This window comes from Sesamum indicum, linkage group LG1, assembly GCF_026168435.1.
Source record: "Sesamum indicum cultivar Baizhima isolate 11 linkage group LG1, ASM2616843v1, whole genome shotgun sequence".
NCBI classification, from domain to species: domain Eukaryota; kingdom Viridiplantae; phylum Streptophyta; class Magnoliopsida; order Lamiales; family Pedaliaceae; genus Sesamum; species Sesamum indicum.
The window spans coordinates 17,305,765-17,330,000 of NC_142657.1; the positions used below are offsets into that span (position 1 = coordinate 17,305,765).

General features: G+C 35.2%; 3 protein-coding genes across 3 annotated transcripts; 1 reads left to right on the forward strand and 2 right to left on the reverse strand.

The window, feature by feature from the left end:
- Positions 1-258: 258 nt before the first annotated feature.
- LOC105165577 (mitochondrial import inner membrane translocase subunit PAM16 like 2) lies at positions 259-3,852 on the forward strand. Its single transcript, XM_011084643.3, has 5 exons — positions 259-484; positions 1,195-1,248; positions 2,799-2,886; positions 3,253-3,383; positions 3,488-3,852. The coding sequence occupies exons 2-5, from the start codon at positions 1,246-1,248 to the stop codon at positions 3,608-3,610; spliced, it is 345 nt and encodes a 114-aa protein (XP_011082945.1). The 5' UTR covers positions 259-484; positions 1,195-1,245; the 3' UTR covers positions 3,611-3,852.
- Positions 3,853-4,447: 595 nt separating this feature from the next.
- Positions 4,448-7,206, reverse strand: LOC105165590 (uncharacterized). Its single transcript, XM_011084655.3, has 3 exons — positions 6,829-7,206; positions 6,130-6,240; positions 4,448-5,066 (listed from the first exon to the last, which is right to left on the reverse strand). Exons 1-3 carry the CDS (start codon positions 6,943-6,945, stop codon positions 4,836-4,838), a joined length of 459 nt encoding a protein of 152 aa, XP_011082957.1. The 5' UTR covers positions 6,946-7,206; the 3' UTR covers positions 4,448-4,835.
- An 884-nt stretch (positions 7,207-8,090) lies between these two features.
- BON1 (Calcium-dependent phospholipid-binding Copine family protein) lies at positions 8,091-15,044 on the reverse strand. Its single transcript, XM_011084665.3, has 16 exons — positions 14,753-15,044; positions 13,441-13,488; positions 12,829-12,977; positions 12,690-12,738; positions 11,847-11,903; positions 11,214-11,399; positions 10,984-11,118; positions 10,519-10,580; positions 10,330-10,432; positions 10,135-10,249; positions 9,642-9,718; positions 9,427-9,564; positions 9,158-9,322; positions 8,865-8,978; positions 8,658-8,754; positions 8,091-8,547 (listed from the first exon to the last, which is right to left on the reverse strand). Exons 1-16 carry the CDS (start codon positions 14,894-14,896, stop codon positions 8,453-8,455), a joined length of 1,734 nt encoding a protein of 577 aa, XP_011082967.1. The 5' UTR covers positions 14,897-15,044; the 3' UTR covers positions 8,091-8,452.
- Positions 15,045-24,236: the final 9,192 nt, after the last annotated feature.

A 24,236-nucleotide genomic window follows, 5' to 3' on the forward strand; every position in this document is an offset into this window, starting at 1 on the left:
TTTTTTTTACTGAATTTATTTAAAATATTTATGCACGAGATGATTATATTTTTATTTATTTATTTAAATAAATTATTTTTATTTAATTTTATAAGATCAAAAAATCTATATTTATATATATATATATTACAAACTTATAAACTATTAAAAAAAATTAAAAAATATTCCCAATTTATTATTTTTAAGATTCTTACAATCTCTTTCAATACTCAACAAAGCTCCTCAGACAAAATGGAACTTTCACGAACTCGAATCTGGCATTAGCAATTCTGCTCTGTCATTATCACTTGCTGGCAGCCGCAGGGCTAAAAATATTAAAGGCGTAGAAGTCCTATACATAAGAGCAATATTTCTCAATTCTCCGCTATTCCGCAATTTCTCAAGAAGCATTCGCTCCTTTTGTGGGAAACAACAGCTTTTTCTTCATCCTCGCCTCTCTGCAAACCCTAATTCGGGAACAAATTTTTCTTGTATTGAGATTTTGGTAAGCTGTGTTTTCTGTTATGTTTCGCTACAAGTTTGTTGTATTTTTCGTTTTTCCTATAACAGTTATGCTGCCTTGTTCGTTACGAATCATATCGTCGTGTGAGGTTTTTGGGATGTATATGTGTCGAGTAAAATTGGATTTTTGATTGCGTATTTGGTGATCTTTATATGTCTCGTCCGTTCTGTTATTTGGTGAATTGGATTATAGTTACATATGCTGTGGGTTTGTGGATAACTCCTTGTTTTGGGTTATTTTGTGGCAAAAATTTATTTTTTATTTCAAGAGCAAACTTTTTACAGCTGAGAGTCGGGCCTCTGGTTTATCTGATTGCAGTTATGTTTTGAGCTGGAGAGTTACTTTGGGTTGTTAGAGGATAAATCGAAGTTTACTATGTGCATTAAATTCAAAATTATGATAAAGTGCAGTTATATAGTTGATAATGCATCCAGTGATTATATTTCGTAAAGTTTTGAGCTCACTTTAATTAGAGAATGCTTTTAGTTGGAGAGAAAATTGTGTTGAGGTGACTCTGATCACTTGGAGTTCAGAACCAAAACCTATGTTCTCAAATTTGATGGTCATATTAATGCAACTGCTGAATCTGCGGCTTTAGTTTTGAAATTGATTGTGATTCTGAATTCAATTTCAATCGCGTCCAGATAATTTTATTTTATTGGAATCTTACTGGTTTCTTCTCTGTCTTGTAGGTTATTTGGAGTTCAAATATTGACTGGTGATTCTATTTTGCCACTCTAGCTATGGTATGCTCCTGGATCTAATATAGTTTTCATCTCGAAGAAGGCAATTGGGGTCATGGGTTTATTTGGCTAATAAATGCAATAAACTCAATTTTCTTTTTCTGAACAAAAATTTGGTGAGGAAATTATTTTGTATATTAACTGAAGGCAGGTCTCTTGTGAACCTATTGTAGAATGATTCAAGAGGGGGGTTTGTCAGTTTGGTGAGCTTAAGCTCTTTATAACATCAAATATGATTGAAAGCTTTATAAGATATCATAAAGTGTTTGGTTTGTAAGCTCCAAAGATAAATTAGGAGCTTATAAGCTCTTTTCAAAATTCCTAACTTACTTTTATGATTCTAGAAAACTACTCCAAATTTATTATAAAATTATCTTTATTAACATCTTATGATCTCCATCATATTATTTTAAAACTTATGTTTAAAATAAAAATTTGATGTCTTACAAGCCTCAAAAAATATTTAGAAGATGTATGAGGCTAGCCTATGAGCTTATCAGGCATTTTAATAAGCTCAGCTGAACACCCTCTAAATCGAGGAAAACCCAAAAACGGTACTACTGAACTCCCTAGACTGGAATTAGCGCATAAACTAGACCTGCTTTTTAATGTTGGTGTTAGTAAATATTGCAACTGCTTGGGTGATCATATCTTCACCAGCACAGATCATGTGATATATGGTTCTGTCCAAGCATTAGCGTAAGTCCCAGGGCAAGCTTTGGTGCTCTTAATTCTGCTGCAATGCTGTAGCCAGTACTTGTAGATGAAGATAGAAGTAGTGCTTCATGTCATGTTTTTAGAAGTCACTTAACCACAACACTGAACTTTTTTGCACTTTGCAATGATCACTGTCAAGCGACAATGATTTGAAAATGTCAACGAATTCCATGCCATGATAAATCTCATATTTTTTTTCCCGAACCCTATCTTTTCAAGTTTGGATTTTGAAATGCATTAAAGACACTGTGGTTCCCATTTACTGCTAATAATGGGTTGCAGGTTTCCCACTTTTAACTCCCTGAGATTAGGCATGAGAACACATGGCTGTAGTTGACACCAGTGGCTGGTAGCTGCAGATGTGCCATCAGCTATTACCATACAGGAAAAAACGTGCAGCTAACTCCTTAACACCCTGTTGAACACAAATAGGTTAAAGGTTACACTAAATTATGGAACGGTGGGAGGAACTTGTGGGGGCAATTCTCTGATGATTGAACCATAGACAGGGAAGTGCCTGAATATTTTTTTTAACTTCGTGAACTTAAAAAGTTACAACTTCTTGCTTGATTATTATTCTACAGTGAATTTATTTGATGTTTGTCCTCCACATTCTCTTATGCATGGTAGTTACTGCATTGTCGAGTCTTATATATGTGTTTCTGTATCCTATCTTTATATAAGTTACTAATTTCTGATGAAAAATATTGTAATTGGACTCTTGAATGATCTAACATATGAACCGAATTCCACCTTTACTATGCTGAAACTGAAGTATTTGAAGGACTGTTTTTTTCAATTGCAAATTCATGTTCGTCGCCAACATACTCTTGCAGGCTGCAAGGCTTCTTGCTAACTTGATCATCATGGGCTCTGGGATAATGGCAAGAGCTTTTGTTCAAGCATATCGGCAGGCACTTGCCAGTAAGTTTTCCTTTGGATTGTTATTAAGTTTTTAGCTTTCAAGTATAGACTTGCTTGTGAAATAGCTGAAGATTGTCAATTTGTAGCTCTTGATGCGGCCTTGCTCTTAATGCATAATTTTTAGCTCATTCTATAGAAATGCATGAGATATAGAGTAGAGCATTGAGATTGAAGTAAATTGCAGTTGTCATATCACTATGCCCGTAGTTTCACAGGTCAGAAAGATATACTTGTATGATTCTTATGCACAAAGTTGCCATTTTCTTTCCAGCTAGACAATTAAGATCACTTGAAGATTCTATTCCCACAATCAGTTGATGTTTCTCTTTATTGTCTCACTCACAAGAATTTCATGATATATTGCAGATGCCTCAAAGAACGGTGTTGCTCAAGAAGCAGTACAGAACATAAGACGAGGTAGTAAAATGATGACCGAGGCAGAGGCAAGGCAAATCCTTGGTGTCACTGAGAATGCAACATGGGAAGAGATTTTGCAGGTTTCTCCTCTCTTCTGATACATCATTTAGTTGGGAAGTCTTTATTCTTTAGCTTTCATTCTGCATGTAATTTTACTAAGTCCAGTTTTCCCCTGTTTTTCCAGAAGTATGATAACTTGTTCGAGCGGAATGCTAAGAATGGAACTTTCTATCTCCAATCAAAGGTTCATAGAGCCAAAGAATGCCTGGAAACAATTCATCAACCAAAAGAGCAAAGCACAAGTTAATAGTGTGCTATGGCTTATTGAGTAGTGTCTCTGACATATTTGTCTTTGGTTTCTTTCCTTAAGGTGTCTGTTATATGTTGTTTGGCTTCGTGTCACTTGATGGAAATACTTCTTCATCTGGCCGATGGTTCTGTACAAGTTGAGGATTTTAGTGAATGTTATCCTCTTCTGCAGACACTGCCTGTACTCTAGTTTTACCAGTGAAAGCTATATCAATATACATGAAGTTCTAGATCAAGAAAGCCTCACAAATTTTGTATGTCTCGAATAGGCTGTGGTTGCAATAATTTTGGTAACTGAGTGCTAAAATTCGTTTTCATGCCCCTAGCTGCTGGATAGTTCTTGTATTTATCTTGATCAAGATCTGCACCCCCATGTCCCAAATGGTGTGGCCCCAACAGTTGGACCCTTTAGCAAGTGAGATTGTCGAAGATGCTAGCATTTAACTTGGCTCAAAGGTTTAGAAACCTTGTTGGTTGTACTTATAAATGGTTTCACCGGTGGAGGAATCACCCAAAGGCATCCATGAGGGTGATTGGCATTTTGAACTTCAAGATTCTTAGAAATTTTTGACAGACATTCACGTTATTATCTTGGAGATAGTTTACGAAGTGGAATTATGCTTGCTGCTTGTTATGAGAAGCGTTTTTCATATATTCAAAAGATATCCGAATGGCTTTATCAGTTATCTTGAAAATCTTTTTAAACACATTTTCAAACTCCTGCAGTACAAGTTTCGTTATTAAATGGATATTAGTTCCAGGATATCAAAGATGCTAACAAGAAGTGAACTTGTCACGTACAAAGTTCTGCTTTCAGACTGTAAGGTGCAATATGTTAAAAAAACTTTCTTCTATTGCACATACATCTCATAGAATGAAGATGTTCATTCAGCATGTCCGTACAGTATTAAACATGGCAAATGTATAATTTCACTCGTTAAAGAGAAATGCAAGCTTGCCAGAAAACTGTTGCAGTCTGCTGCCCTGAAATATGTTATTTCACAAACTCTTGTTTCATGCTGTGCAGCTAGAACTCTGCATTTGATTTTATGTGGCTTGTTGTACACAGGACCATCAAAGTTGGTTCATACGAAACGCTGTTACCCCAGATCTTGGTTTCTGACATAGTAGTAACAGATCTAACTATGCCTTAGTGACACTGGGGGCAAGAAGCATGATCTTCACCTAAGTACTTGCCAAAAACGTTTATGAAATGCACGGAGTCACCCCCTTTGAGCACTATTGTCTGGCCGTGTCGGCTCTTCAATATGTTTGTCTGTTTTAGCATTTTGCAAATTTGCAAATTTTTCTGCTTCAGCTTTCTCTAGTAGAGCATGTCTTTGCATGGCGGTCATCATCTCTCTCATTGTCTTCTCCTCTCCTTCAAGCTGCATCTTCATAATGATTTCTGCTTCCTTGTCAATCGGCTTGAAGTATTCCTCAATGGCTGCCTCCTGTTGACAATCAGCAAAATACCGGAGATAGTCTAAATCAGAAAGCAGAAGGCATATCCTCAACCACAAAAAACATATCCCAACCATTATGAACAAGTACAACAGAGAGGAATCAAAGAAAGAAGGCAAAGAAACAGAAGCAACAAAAATTTCTGGAAGACAATGTGGCTACCATTAAACTGTGAACTAGAGTTGCAAGATACTCCGGACAGAACATAAGCTTTTCCTTGGCAGGACACTTGTAAAAGGTTTCTTTACATACACTAATCTTGAAAAAAATTGGTGTCTGAGAGTTACTTTAGGCAATGAGGGGACTTAGTTGGGAAAAGTGTCAATTATTTATCCATTGCAGGGAAATGGACGGCTGGCAAATTTTGTATCAGATTCTTTTTGTGTTTATTTGATGTCCAAGGTTCATGACCTACGCCAATCAATGCACCTGCCACGCCAAGGTCTCTTATACTCTTGAGGGCAATCTGGCAATTTGCATAGGAGATCTGCTTCATAATGCTTTGCCGACAGCTCTACAGCAGTCGTTAAAGATGGAAGTCACTAACACCCAATCGTTCCACAGCAAAAAAAAAAGAACAGAATATGGGAATTGTTAAAGGAGAAAACATTTCATCAGATAAATAGACTATCTGGACGTGTACGTTGGGGCGCAGGGGCGGATAAAAGTGTGTCAGAAGACTATGATGTACCTATAGCCACTAAATCCCTGATCCGTGCTTGATCTACAGGTTTGTCTAACCTCACTCTATTTAGCTATATAATATGGATATCTACTGACATGATCTACCCTAGATTTCCAGATTGACAGATTTTCTAGATATCTGATGTAATCCAATAGCTTCACTTAATAACAAATAAAAATATTTAAAAAAACCAATAGAAAAAACTAGCGAGCTAATGATCAGAGGGAATTCAGCTCGAGTCGAGCTCAAAATCGAGCCGGCTCGACTGATCTGCTACCCCTAAGCTTCATCAACATTTTGGACAGCAACCCAGTTAGCATAAAGTAAGAGCATGCAACCGAACTAAGAGCAAGCAAAGACAGACTTACTGTTTCCTCCAACTTCTTATTCAAAGATTGCATATCCCCGACCATTCGCCGCACCTCTGACAAAATAATTTGCTCAGGAACCTGCTTGAGAGCTGCTTTCCTTTGTTGTGCCTTGTAAAATGGATTATAATAGAAGGATTAGAGATAACTCCCGTGGAGATCAGAGAGCAATGAACAACGGACGGAGCAATACCACTACAAATAGTAACTTTAAAAATCATAAAAATCCCGTTCCTTAATTCATATTGACCCACTTACGGCGTTGCACAAACGGATATTCAGCCAATATTTGACTTTACACCAAGTTCGGAAGTTCCTTCTCTTCAGTGACAGCTTCTTTATAGATCTTTCTGTATAGCTTATAATACTCTCTCGTGCCATAAACGAATTCTGATAACAATAGCTCCTAAAACAAGCTAAATCACCAATTTATTACCATTCATATCCATCTCGATCATTCGCAATGCTTCAGCAAGAATTCTAAGTGCAGATCAAAATTCAACATAAAAAATACCCACAAACTACCGACTCAATTCACCCACAATTCCACACTCAAGATTTTTAGTCGTGTATCCTACTTCAATCTCTTGAAAAAGGAAAGATAAAGCCCACTGGATCAGGCACTACGAAATTCATGAATAACCACAGAAAATTACGTGTGACTTGAGAGCAGGAAAGAAAAAAGAAGAAGAAGAATACCTGTTGGAGGCGTTGCTGGAGCTGCAATCTGTAAGATCGGATTCTGCGCTCTTCATAACCCGAAAGAACCCTCACATAGAACATGGCTTTTCTGCCAAAATCCCAGAGCTTATCCATCTTCTCTTCAACTGTTTTCTACAAGATTTCTCCCTCACCCTTTATCAACAATCGAAATTACACTCCGCCATCAATAAATCACTCTCTATTCAAAGAACAAGAAATGGGTTTTGCTCCAGATTTGGGTAGTGGATTGTGTAGGTTTTATGAAGATCTTCAGAGGGAGATGAGAAACTGAGCAGTCTTTATTCCAAGGGAGCGTTTATTGATTTTGAAAATTTAAAAAATAAACTTAGGTCTTATTAGGATTTAATCAATAGAATATGCACCTTTTGACGCTTAATAATATTTGTCTATGGAAATTTATGAAATGGAATGATAAAAGTATTGTGGAAAATTTAGAAATGGTAAAATGATTATGATTTGGTATAAAATGAGGAATGAATTTTGTGGAATCTAGGTACGGCATTGATAAAATTTCGTTAACTTTCTTAAAGTGTGCAAACAACTACTTCAAACGTTTATGGAGACGGAAAATAAATTAAATTATTTGACATTCCACTCAAGAACGATCCATAATAATTCATCTGACCAAACTCAATTTGTTAAATATGACAAATCAAGTCGAGATAATTCCATTTAATTTGAACTCCATTTAATTGATACAATGATAAAGTATATAGGAAAAATTACGTCACCCTCGTTGGAGGTTTGATTTTGATTACTAACAAATTCCTCGATGATAGAAAAATTATATCTAATATCTTCATTGTTTGTTTCATCCAACAGATAAATTTTACAATTAGTCAAAATTCACAAAATTTATTGATATTTTAAAAAAAATAAATAAATACCCATATTCATCCGAGAGACTTACTATTAATTTATTACAGATCAAATAAATTTTTTCTGATAAAATTACTGTTATAAAGTTAAAGATGTATCTATCTCATTACATGGGCTAATGTCAAGATGAGTAAAAGTATTTTAGACATGTGAAACCATATCTGATTTGCTTGCTTCCAAACCCTATAATTCGTTTAAAGAAAATTCATTAAATTTTTACAGATAATAATTTAGTATTTTAAGAAACGGAATTAGGAAAATCTTAGAGGTAATAACAAGAGCGAGACAATCAAAGTTGATCATCATGCATACCTTGTTTCTGATGGTGAACTACATCCATGTTCCATACATTGTTTCAGTAGTCAAATGTACTTTGAATAAGATTTCAGAAGTCAACAAAATCAAATACAAGAACGGTTGCAGAAAGTCGAGATTATTTCAAAACACATTGACAACCAATCTCAGAAAAAAAAATTAAAAAAAAAAACAAATGTTAACTTTATGCTACAGTTACTGAACAAGATTTTCTTTTTCCTGGAGAATTTTCCAATTAAATGAACCCTGACAAAATTGCTACACAAAATTGAGCATGTTTTTCCCTGGTGAGACAAAAATACCTAACCGGGACCTTGACATAGATGGTGCTACTGCCACCTTCACGGCAAACTTAAAAGGCACAATAACTGGAGAGGTATTTTTGTATGTACAGTTCCACATTCGGTTATGGATTTGGACCAATACCTCTAGCTCGCATGTATGTCAGAAACTGGGATGGTAGTTCTGCTAGAAGTGATTGAACAACAGAGACCTCTCCACCTGCAATTCCATGATCACACCAGTTTAGATTTTTGAAGACACTCTTCTAAGGGATGTTTAGTTCTGGAGCACGGTAAAACAGATACTGGTTTAGTGGATTTGGATCTTACTCTGTACATCCCGGAAAGGAACAAACTGAACAATATCACGTGATGCAACCCTTCCGGTTGAACTTTCAAGTCTATCCCCTTTATCTGCATCTAGTATCTGACAAATGAGGGACAAAAATGTTACTGCATCGGACACAAAAATATCACTAAGGTTGCTTGAGGAAGTACTTGAGACAAGAAGAAACTGTACAGAGAAGACAAATATACCTCCATTTCTTTAAAATCAGCTCCTCCAACCCCAACAATGAGTATGGACAATGGCAGATCTGAAGCCATAACGAAGGCGTCCTTAGTCTCCTGGAGGTCCGTTATCACTCCATCCTAAAATTATTAATATGGGAGATTATTGTTGATATGAGTGGAAAATAAAATTTAAAATTGTAATCAGATGAAAGTGAAACTTGCGCTTGTAATAATTGCAAACAAGAACACCAGATAATATTGAGAATTCTATTACTAAAAAGTAGAAATAGCAACAATATTTGATCTCCAAAGTATACCGTGATAATCAACAAAACGAAATACTTCCTCTCATTTTTTACTACAGATGCACTAGCTATCTGTGCAGCATTTGTGACCACATGCCCAAATAATGTTGGTCCTGCTAATGAGACATTAAAAAGAGCACTTGTGTATGCCATCATAATTCCATGGATTCCTTCAACCTGGACGAAAACAGAGATAATTAACAATGGCCACAAAAATTGGGAGAGCAGTGAACTTTAGAAACAAGTCTTAGAAGGTTGTTGATGGAGTTGAGATTCATCACCTCACAATAGCTACTGCTGCCATTTAAATTGAAGCAGTGGGATACAGGGCCATCAATTGGTCGTGCTCCGAAGCCCCAAGCAGGAAACTTTCTGTCCGAATCATAGAACTGCAACACACCTCCAACCTCTAAAATTGCCTAAAGTTAGAGAGATGAAATTAGTTTGACTTTCTCACAACAACGAACTTTAAATCTTCATGAAGGAATACTCTTACTCTCTGATATGCATTCGGCCGTCCAGATGGATCAATATAGTGTAACGAGTCGGGTAGGCGGGGATTACCATTTGATGCTGATAACAAGAAGTCAAAATTAGTGAAAGACCTAGTATCCAAACACCCATACTAAAGAAAATTTAGGACTTTATACATGGATATGCAGTCACCAACAGAGGGGCATTAGTTAAGGAAGCAACATTTATAAATGTAGTGAAAAAAAATTCTTAACATATTAGCTTCATACTGCCTACTTTGGTAAGTAGGAAAAAGGGAAAACGGAAAAAGGGAAAAAGGAAAGTGTAGGAGCATGGCTGTAAATCTTAATGATCTGACTGAACAGTCAAAGGAAATATATCTTCTGCCACAGGATCCATGTCAATTCTTCAATTCTTTACTCAACTGACTCAAATAAAAGAACCGAATGTATGGCTAAAAAATTAAGAGTGAAGTTGCAAATGCATTTGAAGCAGACAAGAAAAAAGTAGTGTACCAGTGAAATCAATTGCCACCATGAAATTCAGCTCATAACCTCCAGCCAAGTAATCGAGGAACGTATGCTGGATATTTTCTGAATATTTGTCCACAAACAACTGACTCTTTAAGACCTATGAGGCAAGAATGATGAAAATAAAAACCAAAGATTATATTCTGATACAGAATTTATTGTGGATTATTAGCCCTTTACCTTGTTGTGGTGATTTTGCCCAACGGATGCTGGGATAAACAAACTCTCCCCCATCGCAACAGAATGCAGCTTTTCTAACTCAGCCAGTGATTTCTGCACTTTTCTGAACAATTAGGGTAGGGAGCAGGCAAATCAGATCAGTTCAAAAAATTCAGTCAACAGAACGGATCAAAGACGAGAGTTGCTTACCCCAGCAAATCATGTTTTCCGTTACTATTGAAGTTGAAACACTCAATAGTTAGTGGGCTGTCCTGCAATATTTAGAACCTTATTAAATTGAATCTCAATGAGTTGACCGATGTGGAAGGAGAAAAGTCCCACCATCACACATGGAAAAGCAAAGATCTGTGGAACCCACATTCATGTTCATGTTTAAATTTGTCAATTATCCATGTTTACACTTTTGTTGTAATTCTCCATGTCCAAATTTAACTCAGCAAGGCAAATCCAGAACCGACAGATAATGGATGATTGAAAAATTGCTTCTGTCTGCAATGACAGGCTTGAATGGAAACTCCATCCAGCAAATATTTGTAAGGAAAGCTTTAGATTAACTCATGTAACAAAGTAAATAGTGGCAAAACATGAAAGTGAATAATGCTACTCAAGGTGCAATATCAAATGATGCTAATTTCAGGGACCAATCTTCAGTACCTTGCTTCCTACTTGCTGAATACTCAAGAAAAGTTGTTTCCATTTTGGATTATGATCATTTTTCAAGACTTCAGTTTTGCAAATTGGAACCAACGTTCCACTCTCTGTAATTTTTGATATCACCAGAAAAGGATCCTGGAAGAAACAAATAGCATAACATGCTTTAGATCAGCTTTCCAACTTCAAATAGAATAGAGAAAACGCAATAAATGAGAGGAAGAATAGCTTACACTTTTTGAGAACAAATCCTTGGATTCCAAGTCTGAACATCTCAATATCATTTCTGCTGTAGTCTTTGATGAAACACTTTCTTCGGCATAAACCGTGAGCTGACCAGATTTTCGAGTATGGACTGGAGCAGAAACTTCTTCACGTGCCAGATCTAAGGTTAATATCCTGTTTGCTTTAGTGACAATCTACAAGAAAGACATGGGAATCACGCAGACGAAGAAACAGCTATTACTAATATAGAAAAGCTGTTAAAAGATGCGATATTTCTATTGCAGAAGAAAGTTGGACAACTGAATGATAAACGACAAAAACAGATACAAAAGATGTTGAAAATAGACTTGAACACTGCCAATTATCCAGTATGAAACAAATTAAATATTTGAAGTGCTCAGACATGCATGAATGATAATAAAGGCATTCAAGTAATCAGCAGTCCACTACACAAGCATAATTATCACCTAAAGCAATCATTGAAATTCTAGATTCTCGACAATTAGTACAGCAAGCATATCCATAAAATCATAAATATAAAGCATGGAGCCTTCAGGGATGCAACACATTGTAGTTACTTTATTTCTGTTTTGAGCAGCATATATTTCACATGGATAACATGTGGGAGTGATATACAATACCTCTGATAGTGTACAAGTAGCCTCACCAAGAAACTGCTGCTCCTCCAGCTTAAGTGCCTATGCAAGAAAAGAACATTTGACGCAAACCTAATAATTAAAGTTTTCAATGGGAATGAGAGTCAGGCAAATATAGAGAGCATATGAGTATCTATATAGATTATATGTTACATCAAATACTAAACACATTTTGTATATGCCGCAACTGATGTAATGGAAACATGATTAAGAATCAGGAAAAAAGAAGAAATACTATTAAATACGACCATGAGTTTTCTCCTGATACTAAAAACATATAGGACAAAAGTAGCTATTCAAGAACAGATTTGGTAAATTCTGCATGGATATCCGAAATGTGAGGAGCACAGAAAAACACGAGTCCTCTTTCCCACTATTACATCCTTGTAGACGCTTCCCTAAGGAAAAAACAAGCATAAATCTTAAAATATACTGAAATCAGTTCTTGGACAGTGAATACAATTTTAGATTTAAGTTGAATATTTCAACTGATTGACGCTAGAAGCAATTTAGAAAGTGAGCAAATTGGAATAGATAACTTGGCAATGGATTTTGTTTCAAAATGGAAGTGTGTCCCATGTAAAAGCCGCATGATCAAAACAATTTCGGAAAGTCTTCATAAGTATCTCCACTTAACCAGAAAAACAATCATGATTCGTGGAATTTCGCCACATCTTAACTAACAACTATTTAACTAAATATTTCATTCAAGTGAAACACAATAAATCAAGCATTATTATGGGCTATGATATAACCATGTGATGGAGGAAATCCAGCCAAGTTTCTTTTTCTTTGTAATAAAAGCCATGAAAAGGACAATTGATATACCTTTACATCAATATTTTGGAACTGAGTGTCAACATCATATACACGAAATCTGCAGTGGAATTCAGTTTTGCGATATACATAAGCGCAAAAAGATACAAAAACTTGAGGTAGGAAAGTGTAAGAAGGTAGGAGAACTCACACCAAAGTTTGCACCATCTCGAATTGATAAGTAAGAGTATATTTTCTTATCCACTTCGGATTCAAAGAATTTAAAACTACTTCTGTGCGGCCAAGCTCTTGAAGCAAACCATCATTTCCTTTCATATAAAGAACTGCCATAGGATCACTCTGCAATGAAACAAGAACCATGAAGCGGCTGGTGTCCACAATAGCACACTGTCACCATCTTGTAAGGAAGCATATCTTAGAGAAGCTGGATACAAGAAACAGGCAAGTCTAAGGTGCATCACATAATTTGTTAACAAGATGCAATGAATTTTCCTTGTATATATCCGCAATATTTATATAAATCAGGATAACAGGTGTTGGATCAGTTTCGCAATGAATGGAACAGTTAACAGCTCACCTTTGAGTTTAATAATTACACAAAATGTGAAAAAGGAGAACATATCAATTTCCAGACTTGCAAATACATACAACAAACGACAATTAACAAATTCAAGCTGATATAGGTCACAAACATGCTTAAAAAAGGATTGAGCAGATAACCAAGACATGAATCGAATAATTGTCCAGATTATGTGATATAGAATTAGTATTGCCCTTTTTATCTGATAATACAACTGCAAACCTTCGAGAGCACATCCAGATCACGCAAATTTGCAGCAGAGAGAGATAACTGCAACATATCAAGAAAAAGTTAGACTGACAAGCTTGAAGAGTACAGGCTGCTTTAAAACATATATACAACTTTAATGTGATATAAAATTTATATTGCAAACATGTTGCTCTGAAATGGAATATATTGGCATGGGATTACAATGGGGGGGGGGGGGTCAAATTGAATATTTGGAATATGCCACATGGTTAGGATCACCGCGCTCAAGACATTCTTTTTTCCATCAACACTCAAGCACATGTAATCAAGGTCATATTCCCAACTATAATGTACTATCTAAGACAATGATCAGTACAGCAGTCAGAGTGGCTTATGAAGTTGACAAAAACAATCTTTCACATGACGAGGTTGCTTGCAGACTTGTTATGAACTGCAAAGAGGAGCTCAATATACCTAGTTGGATCCAAATATTGACTCAAAAGAATAAGCCAATGAGTCTTGAGTCTACATAAATAAGCTACCTTGTCGGTGGTTTTCAAAAGTGCGATCTTATCACACATGTGAACCTAACAAATCATTTGTCACACAAGGGTACCCACATCACCAATTCTCATTTGACAGATACCTCTACTCTTAACAGCCCAATCTGCTGCCCTCATTACCCAGCAATTGGTTACACTTAGTTGTACTTGTTCTCTAGTGAGATAACCACTCCCCAAGAAACATAAGCATTTATGTTCAAAGCCACCATGCCGGGGCACATGAAGTCAAACTGTGCACATGTTACTAAGTGTTTCCAAGCAACACCTACAAGTTGCTCTCAAATAACTTATAAGGCATGCAGACCTTGGCTCTAAACTGATTGTCAGGGATTTACCCTAGGAATTCGTATTAGAGGGAGTCCAGTATACATGCGGACTGCAATCTTGATTCAGAAACTAAAGGCAATGACTCCCGAGTCAAATACGCATGTAAGATCACTATTTTTAGCTTATTTTTCCAACTTCAAAATCCACCAAACACGTTAAAACCTAGCAGAAGAATTCCAATTACACTAAACTACCTCAGTCTCCCCATTCATCTCCCTAATCTTCAACCAACAAACTAATTACTGCCTACAACAAATGCAATACAAAAAAAAACTACGCCGACGGTCTTACTTCCAGTACTCTAATTTCAGTTAGCCACTACACCATCAAAACCTACATAAACTCACACGAAAATAGCAAACTAGAAAACGATCCACTAAACTTCACACGGCAACTACTAAACACTAAACTCACTCACAGATACATTTCCACATACGTAGGCAACTAACACAGACCTCGATCTGAGAGAATAGTCCATTATAGCCCCGAGACCTCAGGAAGGCATCAACGGCTTCATTCGTAGCGTTGGCTGCCGAACTGGAGATGGTGCCTCCGACCGCCGACTGCCCGCCGACCACGTCGGAACAGCAGTTTCCCATCGCCGGTGTGACCTAGATACTGAAAAAAATTAAGTAAATAGAGATATTTTTACTCAAACCAATCGCGTACATATATATATATATACACGTATATAGAGCCTGTCCAGCAAATTTCAAAGTAGAGAGAGAGAGAGAGAGAGAGAGAGAGAGAGAGAGAGACGGCGAGGCGCACAAAGAGATGAGGGGAGAGAGTAAGCAGTTAGTGAGGACGGGCCCCACCTGTCTGCCTAATTCCGCTTTATTTAGTTTTTGTTTTCTTAAATATTCGATAATTGTAATACAACCAACATGCTATCATTATAATATTTAGTATTCTATATATTAATATTTTTAAATAAATACAAAATAATATACTATTAGTAAAAATAAATTAAATACTTACATTCATAGAATTTAAATTCGCAAACACTAACTTTGATATCTCAATCTCACTACTCAGACATATAAATCATTGAATAATTCCAATTTATTCAGTTGAGAAGTTAATTTTTAAAAAAAATATAATAATTTTAAAATATGACAGGAGGTACTTGGATTTGAATTTGGCTAAAATTTAAATGAATGGGTTTTAAATTTTTTCAATTTCAAATTCATATACTTAATTTTTTTGTACATATAAAAAGTTTATGTACGAATTAATTTCACAATATTTTAAAAGGATTTACAATGACTAAGTCACTGTGCCGAGTTATTGAAGTATTAATTGATATTTTGGAATTATAATATAGCGAAGAATTTTTAAATAATAAAAAATAATTTACATTTTTAGTAATTTTTTCATAATCATGGAAGTTAAGTAAAATATTATATAACTTTATCATAAGATTTATTATATGGTCGTGATGTTGTCAAAAAATAAGATCGACTAAATTTTTATGGCGTCGTTAAAAAGCAAAATCGACTAGATTTTTATTATTGGGGTGCAATTCAACACACTTCACAATAGAATTCTTACAGAAAGATCCCCCTCCCTCTCAAATGAAAAGGGGTATTTATACTACTTCCTAATTTATGCTATCTAGGATAGGAGAAAGCAAAATACTATTTCGTCATTTATCTATCCCTTTTACACGGCTAGGATTTGTTTGCTAAGGGTGTTTTCATAATTTGCTGGATTACAATAATTTTCACAAATTGACTTCGAACATTCCTTTTGAGGTGATATCTTTTTTTCCTTGCTGGAACGATCTTTCTTTTTATGACGCGATTTGTTTTTCCTCCACCAGGTCAATATCAATTTAAGTCGAATTTGTTTATAATAGCAAATTCATGATTTGATTCTTAATACAAGTTTTATGCTGTTGTTTAAATTCATGTTTATAAATCCAAACAATCTTAGAAGATTTCATTCTTAATTCAAGTTTTATATTGTGATGAATAGCAATTCACTGTTGTGATCAATAGACAAACAACTATTATTAAAATAGATCAATATCCAAATGTTATCGAATTTAAGTTCATGACGTGACGATCATAAAAGATGAACTATCGCGAACACTGTCATGAATTTAGTAGTTACGTGAGAAATCTTCTTCCTTCGAAATAAATATATATTATACTTAGAACAAATAATTAAAAAAATATGTTTTTTTCTTTAACAAAGAGATTTTAATAATTAAATTTATTTTGAAATTTTACATGTGCAAGGATGATGGGTGCTTTATTTATCACATGCTATGTCATCACATTCTACTATATAATAATTCAATTATGCTCTATTAATTTACATATATATATGTATGTATGTATCATTTTAAATATTTTGGTACAGCACATATATGCTTACTTGATAGATTCCATTCGGATCCACATCTAAAATCAACCAGATTTCATGGATCTCAAGGTCTAAATTACTTGATTAATGCAAGTCTAGGCTCTAGACTCTATATATTTTGCAATTAGGCTACCCTAATCTAAATTTTAAGCCAAATTAAATCCCAATTTGATTGGATCATCCTACAATTATAATCAGGTATATTAGCTATTATATTACACAAGAATAATATTTTTTTTGTAATTTAATTATGGATAAATTACAATAAGCTCCCTTAAGATTTCTATGATTACAAATATTCTCTTATTGTTTGAAATTACAAATACCCTTCTGAAATTAACAATCATGGAGGGGCATTTGTTAGACAATCGTTAATTTCAGGGGGTATTTGTAATTTTTCAAATAACGAGAGAATATTTGTAATTATTATAATAGGTCTTGGGAAAGCCCATTGTAATTTACCCTTTAATTATTCATCTTATTGATCTAATGATATAGGAAAAATACAGTTGATAAATCATTTTAATATATTCTATTTCAGTTTTCGATATGTATATTATTGGATTGTGGAGTTCGACACCTCTATTACATTCATACCAACTATTCCAAATTCGAATCTGGGCTAAGTTGGTGGGAATTGCTTAGGGCAGGACCTCTTTTCCCTAAGCAAGTTCCATATTTATTACAAATGAGGAGCCCACACAAATTATAAGTACATACCAAAGCCTCTTGCTAACAAGACAGGGCTTCATAGGATAAAATTGTGAGACTAAAAAATCAGAATAGAGAAATGAAAATTTAGAAATTGAAGGAGATTGACAAATGTAACAAGACATAAATGGTATTCGTTGGCACAGAAGATAAAAGCAACACCTCACTTCTTCTATTATCAAAATGAAAGTAAAAAATATTCTATCGTGATACACACACAAACACACACACCCCACACACCACACACTCACACACACACACACACTCACAAACACACACACACACATCCCACATGCACGCACACACACACATACACCCCCAATCACCACACACACACACACACACACACAATAAAAAAAAAAAAAGACGCACAGACATGGTAATGGTAAAACCGGAACAAGGAGGGGCATCATTTAGCAAAATTTTTTAAGTTTGTGGTTGATAAAATTGAAAAAGAAATGCAATAGCTGATTAGAACATATAAAAATATATTCCTGGACATCATGATCTCAACAGAAACCTGCTACACCAGATCATGAGAGATGTTGATCCAGAAATTAGATAATATTAATCACAAAATCATTGCCCCTGATAAAATTACATAAATAAAATACACTGGGAAATGCTGCAACCTTCTTTGCTCCAATAATAGCACTGGGTTCAAAAGAGCAGCAAAATTAGGCTATTCATTTCAGTAAATGTTCTTTCATATTAGGTAAATAAAAATAAGAATATACATCTATGTAAACACAAAAAAATGTTATAAAGGACATAAATAGACCACAAAGACATACAATACCCGTAATGAGCATAAAATATTGCGAAACTATGATAACATCCTACACGAGAAAAAAGAGTTGTGTAGATAGAAATTAAAACTTAGAAATTGAAAGAAAATGACAAATGTAACAAGACACAGATGACATTCGTTGGCGCAGAAGATAAAAGCAACACCTCACTTCTTCTATGATCAAAATGAAAGTAAAAAATGTTCTATCGTGACACACACACACCCACACACCACACTCACACACACACACACACACACACACACACTCACACACACACACACGCACACGCACTCACACACACACACACGCACACGCACACACGCGCACACGCACACATACACTCACACACACACACACGCACGCACACACACACACACACTCTCTCTCTCTCACACACACACACACCAACACACACACACCCAATCACCACACACACACACACCAAAAAAAAAAAAGATGCACAGGCAAGGTAATGGAAAAGTCGGAACAAGGAGGTAGCATCATTCAGCAAAACTTCTCAAGTTTGTGGTCGATAAAATTGAAAAAGAAATGCAATAGCTGATCAGAACATATAACAATATATTCCTAGACATCATGATCTGAATAGAAACATGCTACACCAGATCATGATTTTTAGAGAGGTTGAACCAGAAACTAGGTAATATTAATCACAAAATCATTGCCCTAATACAATTATATTAAATAAAATACATTGGGAAATGTTGCAACCTTTTTTGCTCCGTGATGAGAATATACATCTATGTAAACACATAAAAATATTACAAAAGACATAAATAGACCAAAAAGACACACAATACCTTTAGTGAGCATAAAATCTTGCAAAACTATGGTTACATCCTGCACGAAAAAAAGGATTGTGTAGATAGAAATGAAGACTTAGAAATTAAAGGAGAATGGCTAATGTAACAAGACGCAAATGGCATTCGTTGCTGCAGATGATAAAAGCAACACCTCACATCTTCTATGTTCAAAATGGAAGTAAAAAATATTCTACCGTGACACACACACACACCCGCACACACACACACACACATGCACACGCACACCCAAACACACACACCCAGACACCATACACTAAAACACACACACACACACACACACACTCTATCTCTCTCTCTCTCACACACACACGCGCGCACACGCACACACACTCACAAATACACACACACACACACATACACACACAATCAACATTGTCTATGGTGACAAAACCATATACCCATTTCAAGTCATTTGTCTGGGGGCTTGATTATGCTATCACGCGTCTCGCATCAATTACAAACAAAAAATTTGTACAACTTACAGATCCTAAAATTCTATCTCCACCGGCAAAATATCTTCTCAATACAAAATCATGAGACTGGTTATTCAAACAACCTCGTCCCATTTAATTGTTCAATCCCACAACCTGAATTTATTGCGCTAAAGCAATAAAAAAAAAAGGAAAATGATGGATATTATGAGAAGAGGGCGAATAATAAATAAAATTGAATCAAGACTTAGGAAAAAGTAAGATGAAATAAAAATGTAGATAAATTAGGCAGTATGCAAATGCTTTAGGAGACATTACCTACTCTTTTGGTCACTTTTGGTTGCTATTACTATTAACATTACATGCTCTACTTTGATGACTTTGTAACTATTCTCCTACACATATCATATCTACCTATCCTCACTCTTTTCAAGGCTCCTAATTCATTATTATTATTGTTATTATAAAATCTATTAAAATACAGAAAAATTAGATATATTTACGTATGTGCATAATTTTTTAATATATAAAATATGTGCGAAAATTGTCATAAGGGTTTTTTTTTTTTTAAGATCGTTTGCTTGATTCATGGTGTATGTATACGTATTATTTAAGTAGTCAAAATATAAATTTAATTTAATTAAGAAAATGGAAAGAAATAGAAATACATGTGAAAAAGGATTAATTTTTTTATTGTGTGAATAATACCCTTAACTTTATTTCATTTATTTGTTTCTATTTTTTTTAAAAAAAAAAATATGATGTGTTGGTTTATATATTTTATTTGTACTTATAATATATTTCAAAGTGTAAAATATTATTTATTATATGCACGCAATGACAACATGCCATGATGGCTAATTAGTTAATGAATATTTAATACTAATTAGTTAACTCCACCAAACACATTGATAAAAAATTAGAATTCTATCATTAATTTGAGATTTTGGTGCGGGGACAGCACCTAAGTACACTGTAATGACTCAGATGCCTCTAGTAATAAATTTTATATCGTAATAAATTTTTCATCCACGCATATTTTGTTAGGGTTGAATGACCCAACTCAACCCAACTCAATGCAAACATGGATATTTATGAATCCATTACAACTGTATGATCAGAATTGTATCGACGATTCATGTGAAAATCGTACAACTCGATCATATCTATAAATGCACACTTGTAGGTATAACTTTTACTACATTCGTTATCGTCACAAAACCATTGTCCTAAACCAATTACATAAATAAAATACACTGAAAAATGCTGCAACCTTATTTGCTCCAATAATAATACTGGGTTCAAAAGAGCAGCAATATTAGGTTATTGCTCTTCATTTCAATAAATATTCTTTCATATTAGGTAAACAAAAATAAGAATATACATCTATGTAAACACAAAAAATGTTATGAAGGACATAAATAGACCACAAAAACATACAATACCCGTAATGAACATAAAATATTGCGAAACTATGATGACATCCTGCACGAGAAAAAGAGTTGTGTAGATGGAAATGAAAACTTAAAAATTGAAGGATAATGACAAATGTAAATAGATGCAGATGGCATTCGTTGGCGCAAAATATAAAAGCAACACCTCACTTCTTCTTTGATCAAAATGGATGTAAAAAATGTTCTATCGTGACACACACACACACACCACACACGCACACGCACACACACACACACACACGCACACACACACACCCCTACCCCACACACACACACCCACACGAACACACACACCCAATCAACACACACAAAAAAAAAAGATGCACAGACAAGGTAATGAAAAAGTCGGAACAAGGAAGTAGCATCATTTAGCAAAACTTCTCAAGTTTGTAGTTGATAAAATTGAAAAACAAATGCAACAGCTGATTAGAACATATAACAATATATTCCTGGACATCATGATCTCAACAGAAACCTATTACACCAGATCATGATTTTCAGATATGTTGAACCATAAACTAGATAATATTAATCACAAAATCATTGCCCTAATACAATTATATTAAATAAAATACACTGGGAAATGTTACAACATTCTTTGTCCCCTAATGATAATATACATCTATATAAAACACACAAAAATATTACAAAGGACATAAATAGACCAAAAAGACACACAATACCCATAATGAGCATAAAATCTTGCGAAACTATGGTAACATCCTGCACGAGAAAAAAGGGTTGTGTAGATTGAAATGAAGACTTAGAAGTTGAAGGAAGATGGCTAATGTAACAAGACGCAGATGGCATTCATTGGTGCAGATGATAAAAGCAACACCTCACTTCTTCTATATTCAAAATGAAAGTAAAAATTATTCTACCGTGACACACACGCACCCACACACCACACACTCACACACACACACACGCACACACGCACACGCACACACACACACTCTCACACGAATACACACACACCCCACACACACACACACACACACACCCCACACACACGCACACGCGCACACACACACACACACCCACACGCATGCACGCACACACACACCCAATCACCACACACACACACACCAAAAAAAAAAGATGCACAGGCAAGGTAATGGAAAAGTCGGAACAAGGAGGGAGCATCATTCAGCAAAAATTCTCAAGTTGTGGTCGATAAAATTGAAAAAGAAATGCAATAGCTGATTAGAATATATAACAATATATTCCTGGACATCATGATCTCAACAGAAACCTGCTACACCAGATCATGATTTTCATATAGGTTGAACCATAAACTAGAAAATATTAATCACAAAATCATTGCCCTAATACAATTATATTAAATAAAATACATTGGGAAATGTTGCAACCTTCTTTGCTTCGTAATGATAATATACATCTATATAAAACACACAAAAATATTACAAATGACAAAAATAGACCAAAAAGACACAGAATACTCGTAATGAGCATAAAATCTTGTGAAACTATGGTGGCATCCTGCACGAGAAAAGAGTTGTATAGATAGAAATGAAGACTTAGAAATTGAAGGAAGATGGATAATGTAACAAGATGCAAATGGGATCCGTTGGTGCAGATGATAAAAGCAACACCTCATTTCTTCTATGTTCAAAATGTAAGTAAAAAATATTCTACCGTTACACACACACACCCACACACCACACACACACACACACACAAACACCCCACACACACTTACACACACCCACACACCACACACTCACACACACACACACGCAAACTCACACACACACAGGCACACACACACACACTCTCACACAGATACACACACACCCCACACACATGCGCACACACACACACATGCACACCCCACACACACGCACACACACACACACACACACCCAATCACCACACACACACACACACACACACCAAAAAAAAAGATGCACAGGCAAGGTAATGGAAAAGTCAGAACAAGGAGGGAGCATCATTCAGTAAAACTTTTCAAGTTTGTGGTCGATAAAATTGAAAAAGAAATGAAATAGCTGATTATAACATATAACAATATAATCCTGGACATTATGATTTCAACAGAAACCTGTTACACCAGATCATGATTTTCAGATAGGTTGAACCATAAACTAGATAATATTAATTACAAAATCGTTACCCTAATACAATTATATTAAATAAAATACACTGGGAAATGTTGCAACATTCTTTGCTCCGTAATGATAATATACATCTATATAAAACACATAAAAATATTATAAATGACATAAATAGACTAAAAAGACACACAATACCCGTCATAAGCATAAAATCTTGCGAAACTATGGTGGCATCCTGCACGAGAAAAAGGGTTGTGTAGATAGAAATGAAGATTTAAAAATTGAAGGAAGATGGCTAATGTAACAAGACGCAGATGGGATTCGTTGGTGCATATGATAAAAACAACACCTCACTTCTTCTATGTTTAAAATGGAAGTAAAAAATATTCTACCGTTACACACACGCACCCACACACCACACACACACACACACCCCACACACACCCACACACCACACACTCACACACACACACACGCACACGCACACTCACACACACACACGCACACACACACCCACCCACCCCACACACGCGCACACCCACATGAACACGCACACTCACACACACACACACACCAAAAAAAAAAGATGCACAGGCAAGGTAATGGAAAAGTCGGAACAAGGAGGGAGCATCGTTCAGCAAAACTTTTCAAGTTTGTGGTCGATAAAATTGAAAAAGAAATGCAATAGCTGATTAGAACATATAACAATATATTTCTAGACATCATGATCTCAACAGAAACCTGCTACACCAGATCATGATTTTTAGATAGGTTGAACCATAAACTAGATAATATTAATCACAAAATCATTGCCCTAATACAATTATATTAAATAAAATACACTGGAAAAGGTTGCAACCTTCTTTGCTCCGTAATGATAATATACATCTATATAAAACACACAAAAATATTACAAAGGACATAAATTGACCAAAAAGACACACAATACCCGTAATGAGCATAAAATCTTGCGAAACGATGGTGACATCCCGCACGAGAAAAAGGATTGTGTAGATAGAAATGAAGACTTAGAAATTGAAAGAAGATAGCTAATGTAACAAGATGCAGATGACATTAGTTGGTGCAGATAATAAAAGCAACACCTCACTTCTTCTATATTCAAAATGGAAGTAAAAAATATTCTACCGTGACACACACGCACCCACAACCACACACACACACACACACCCACACACACCCACACACCACACACACACACGTACACGCACACTCACACATGC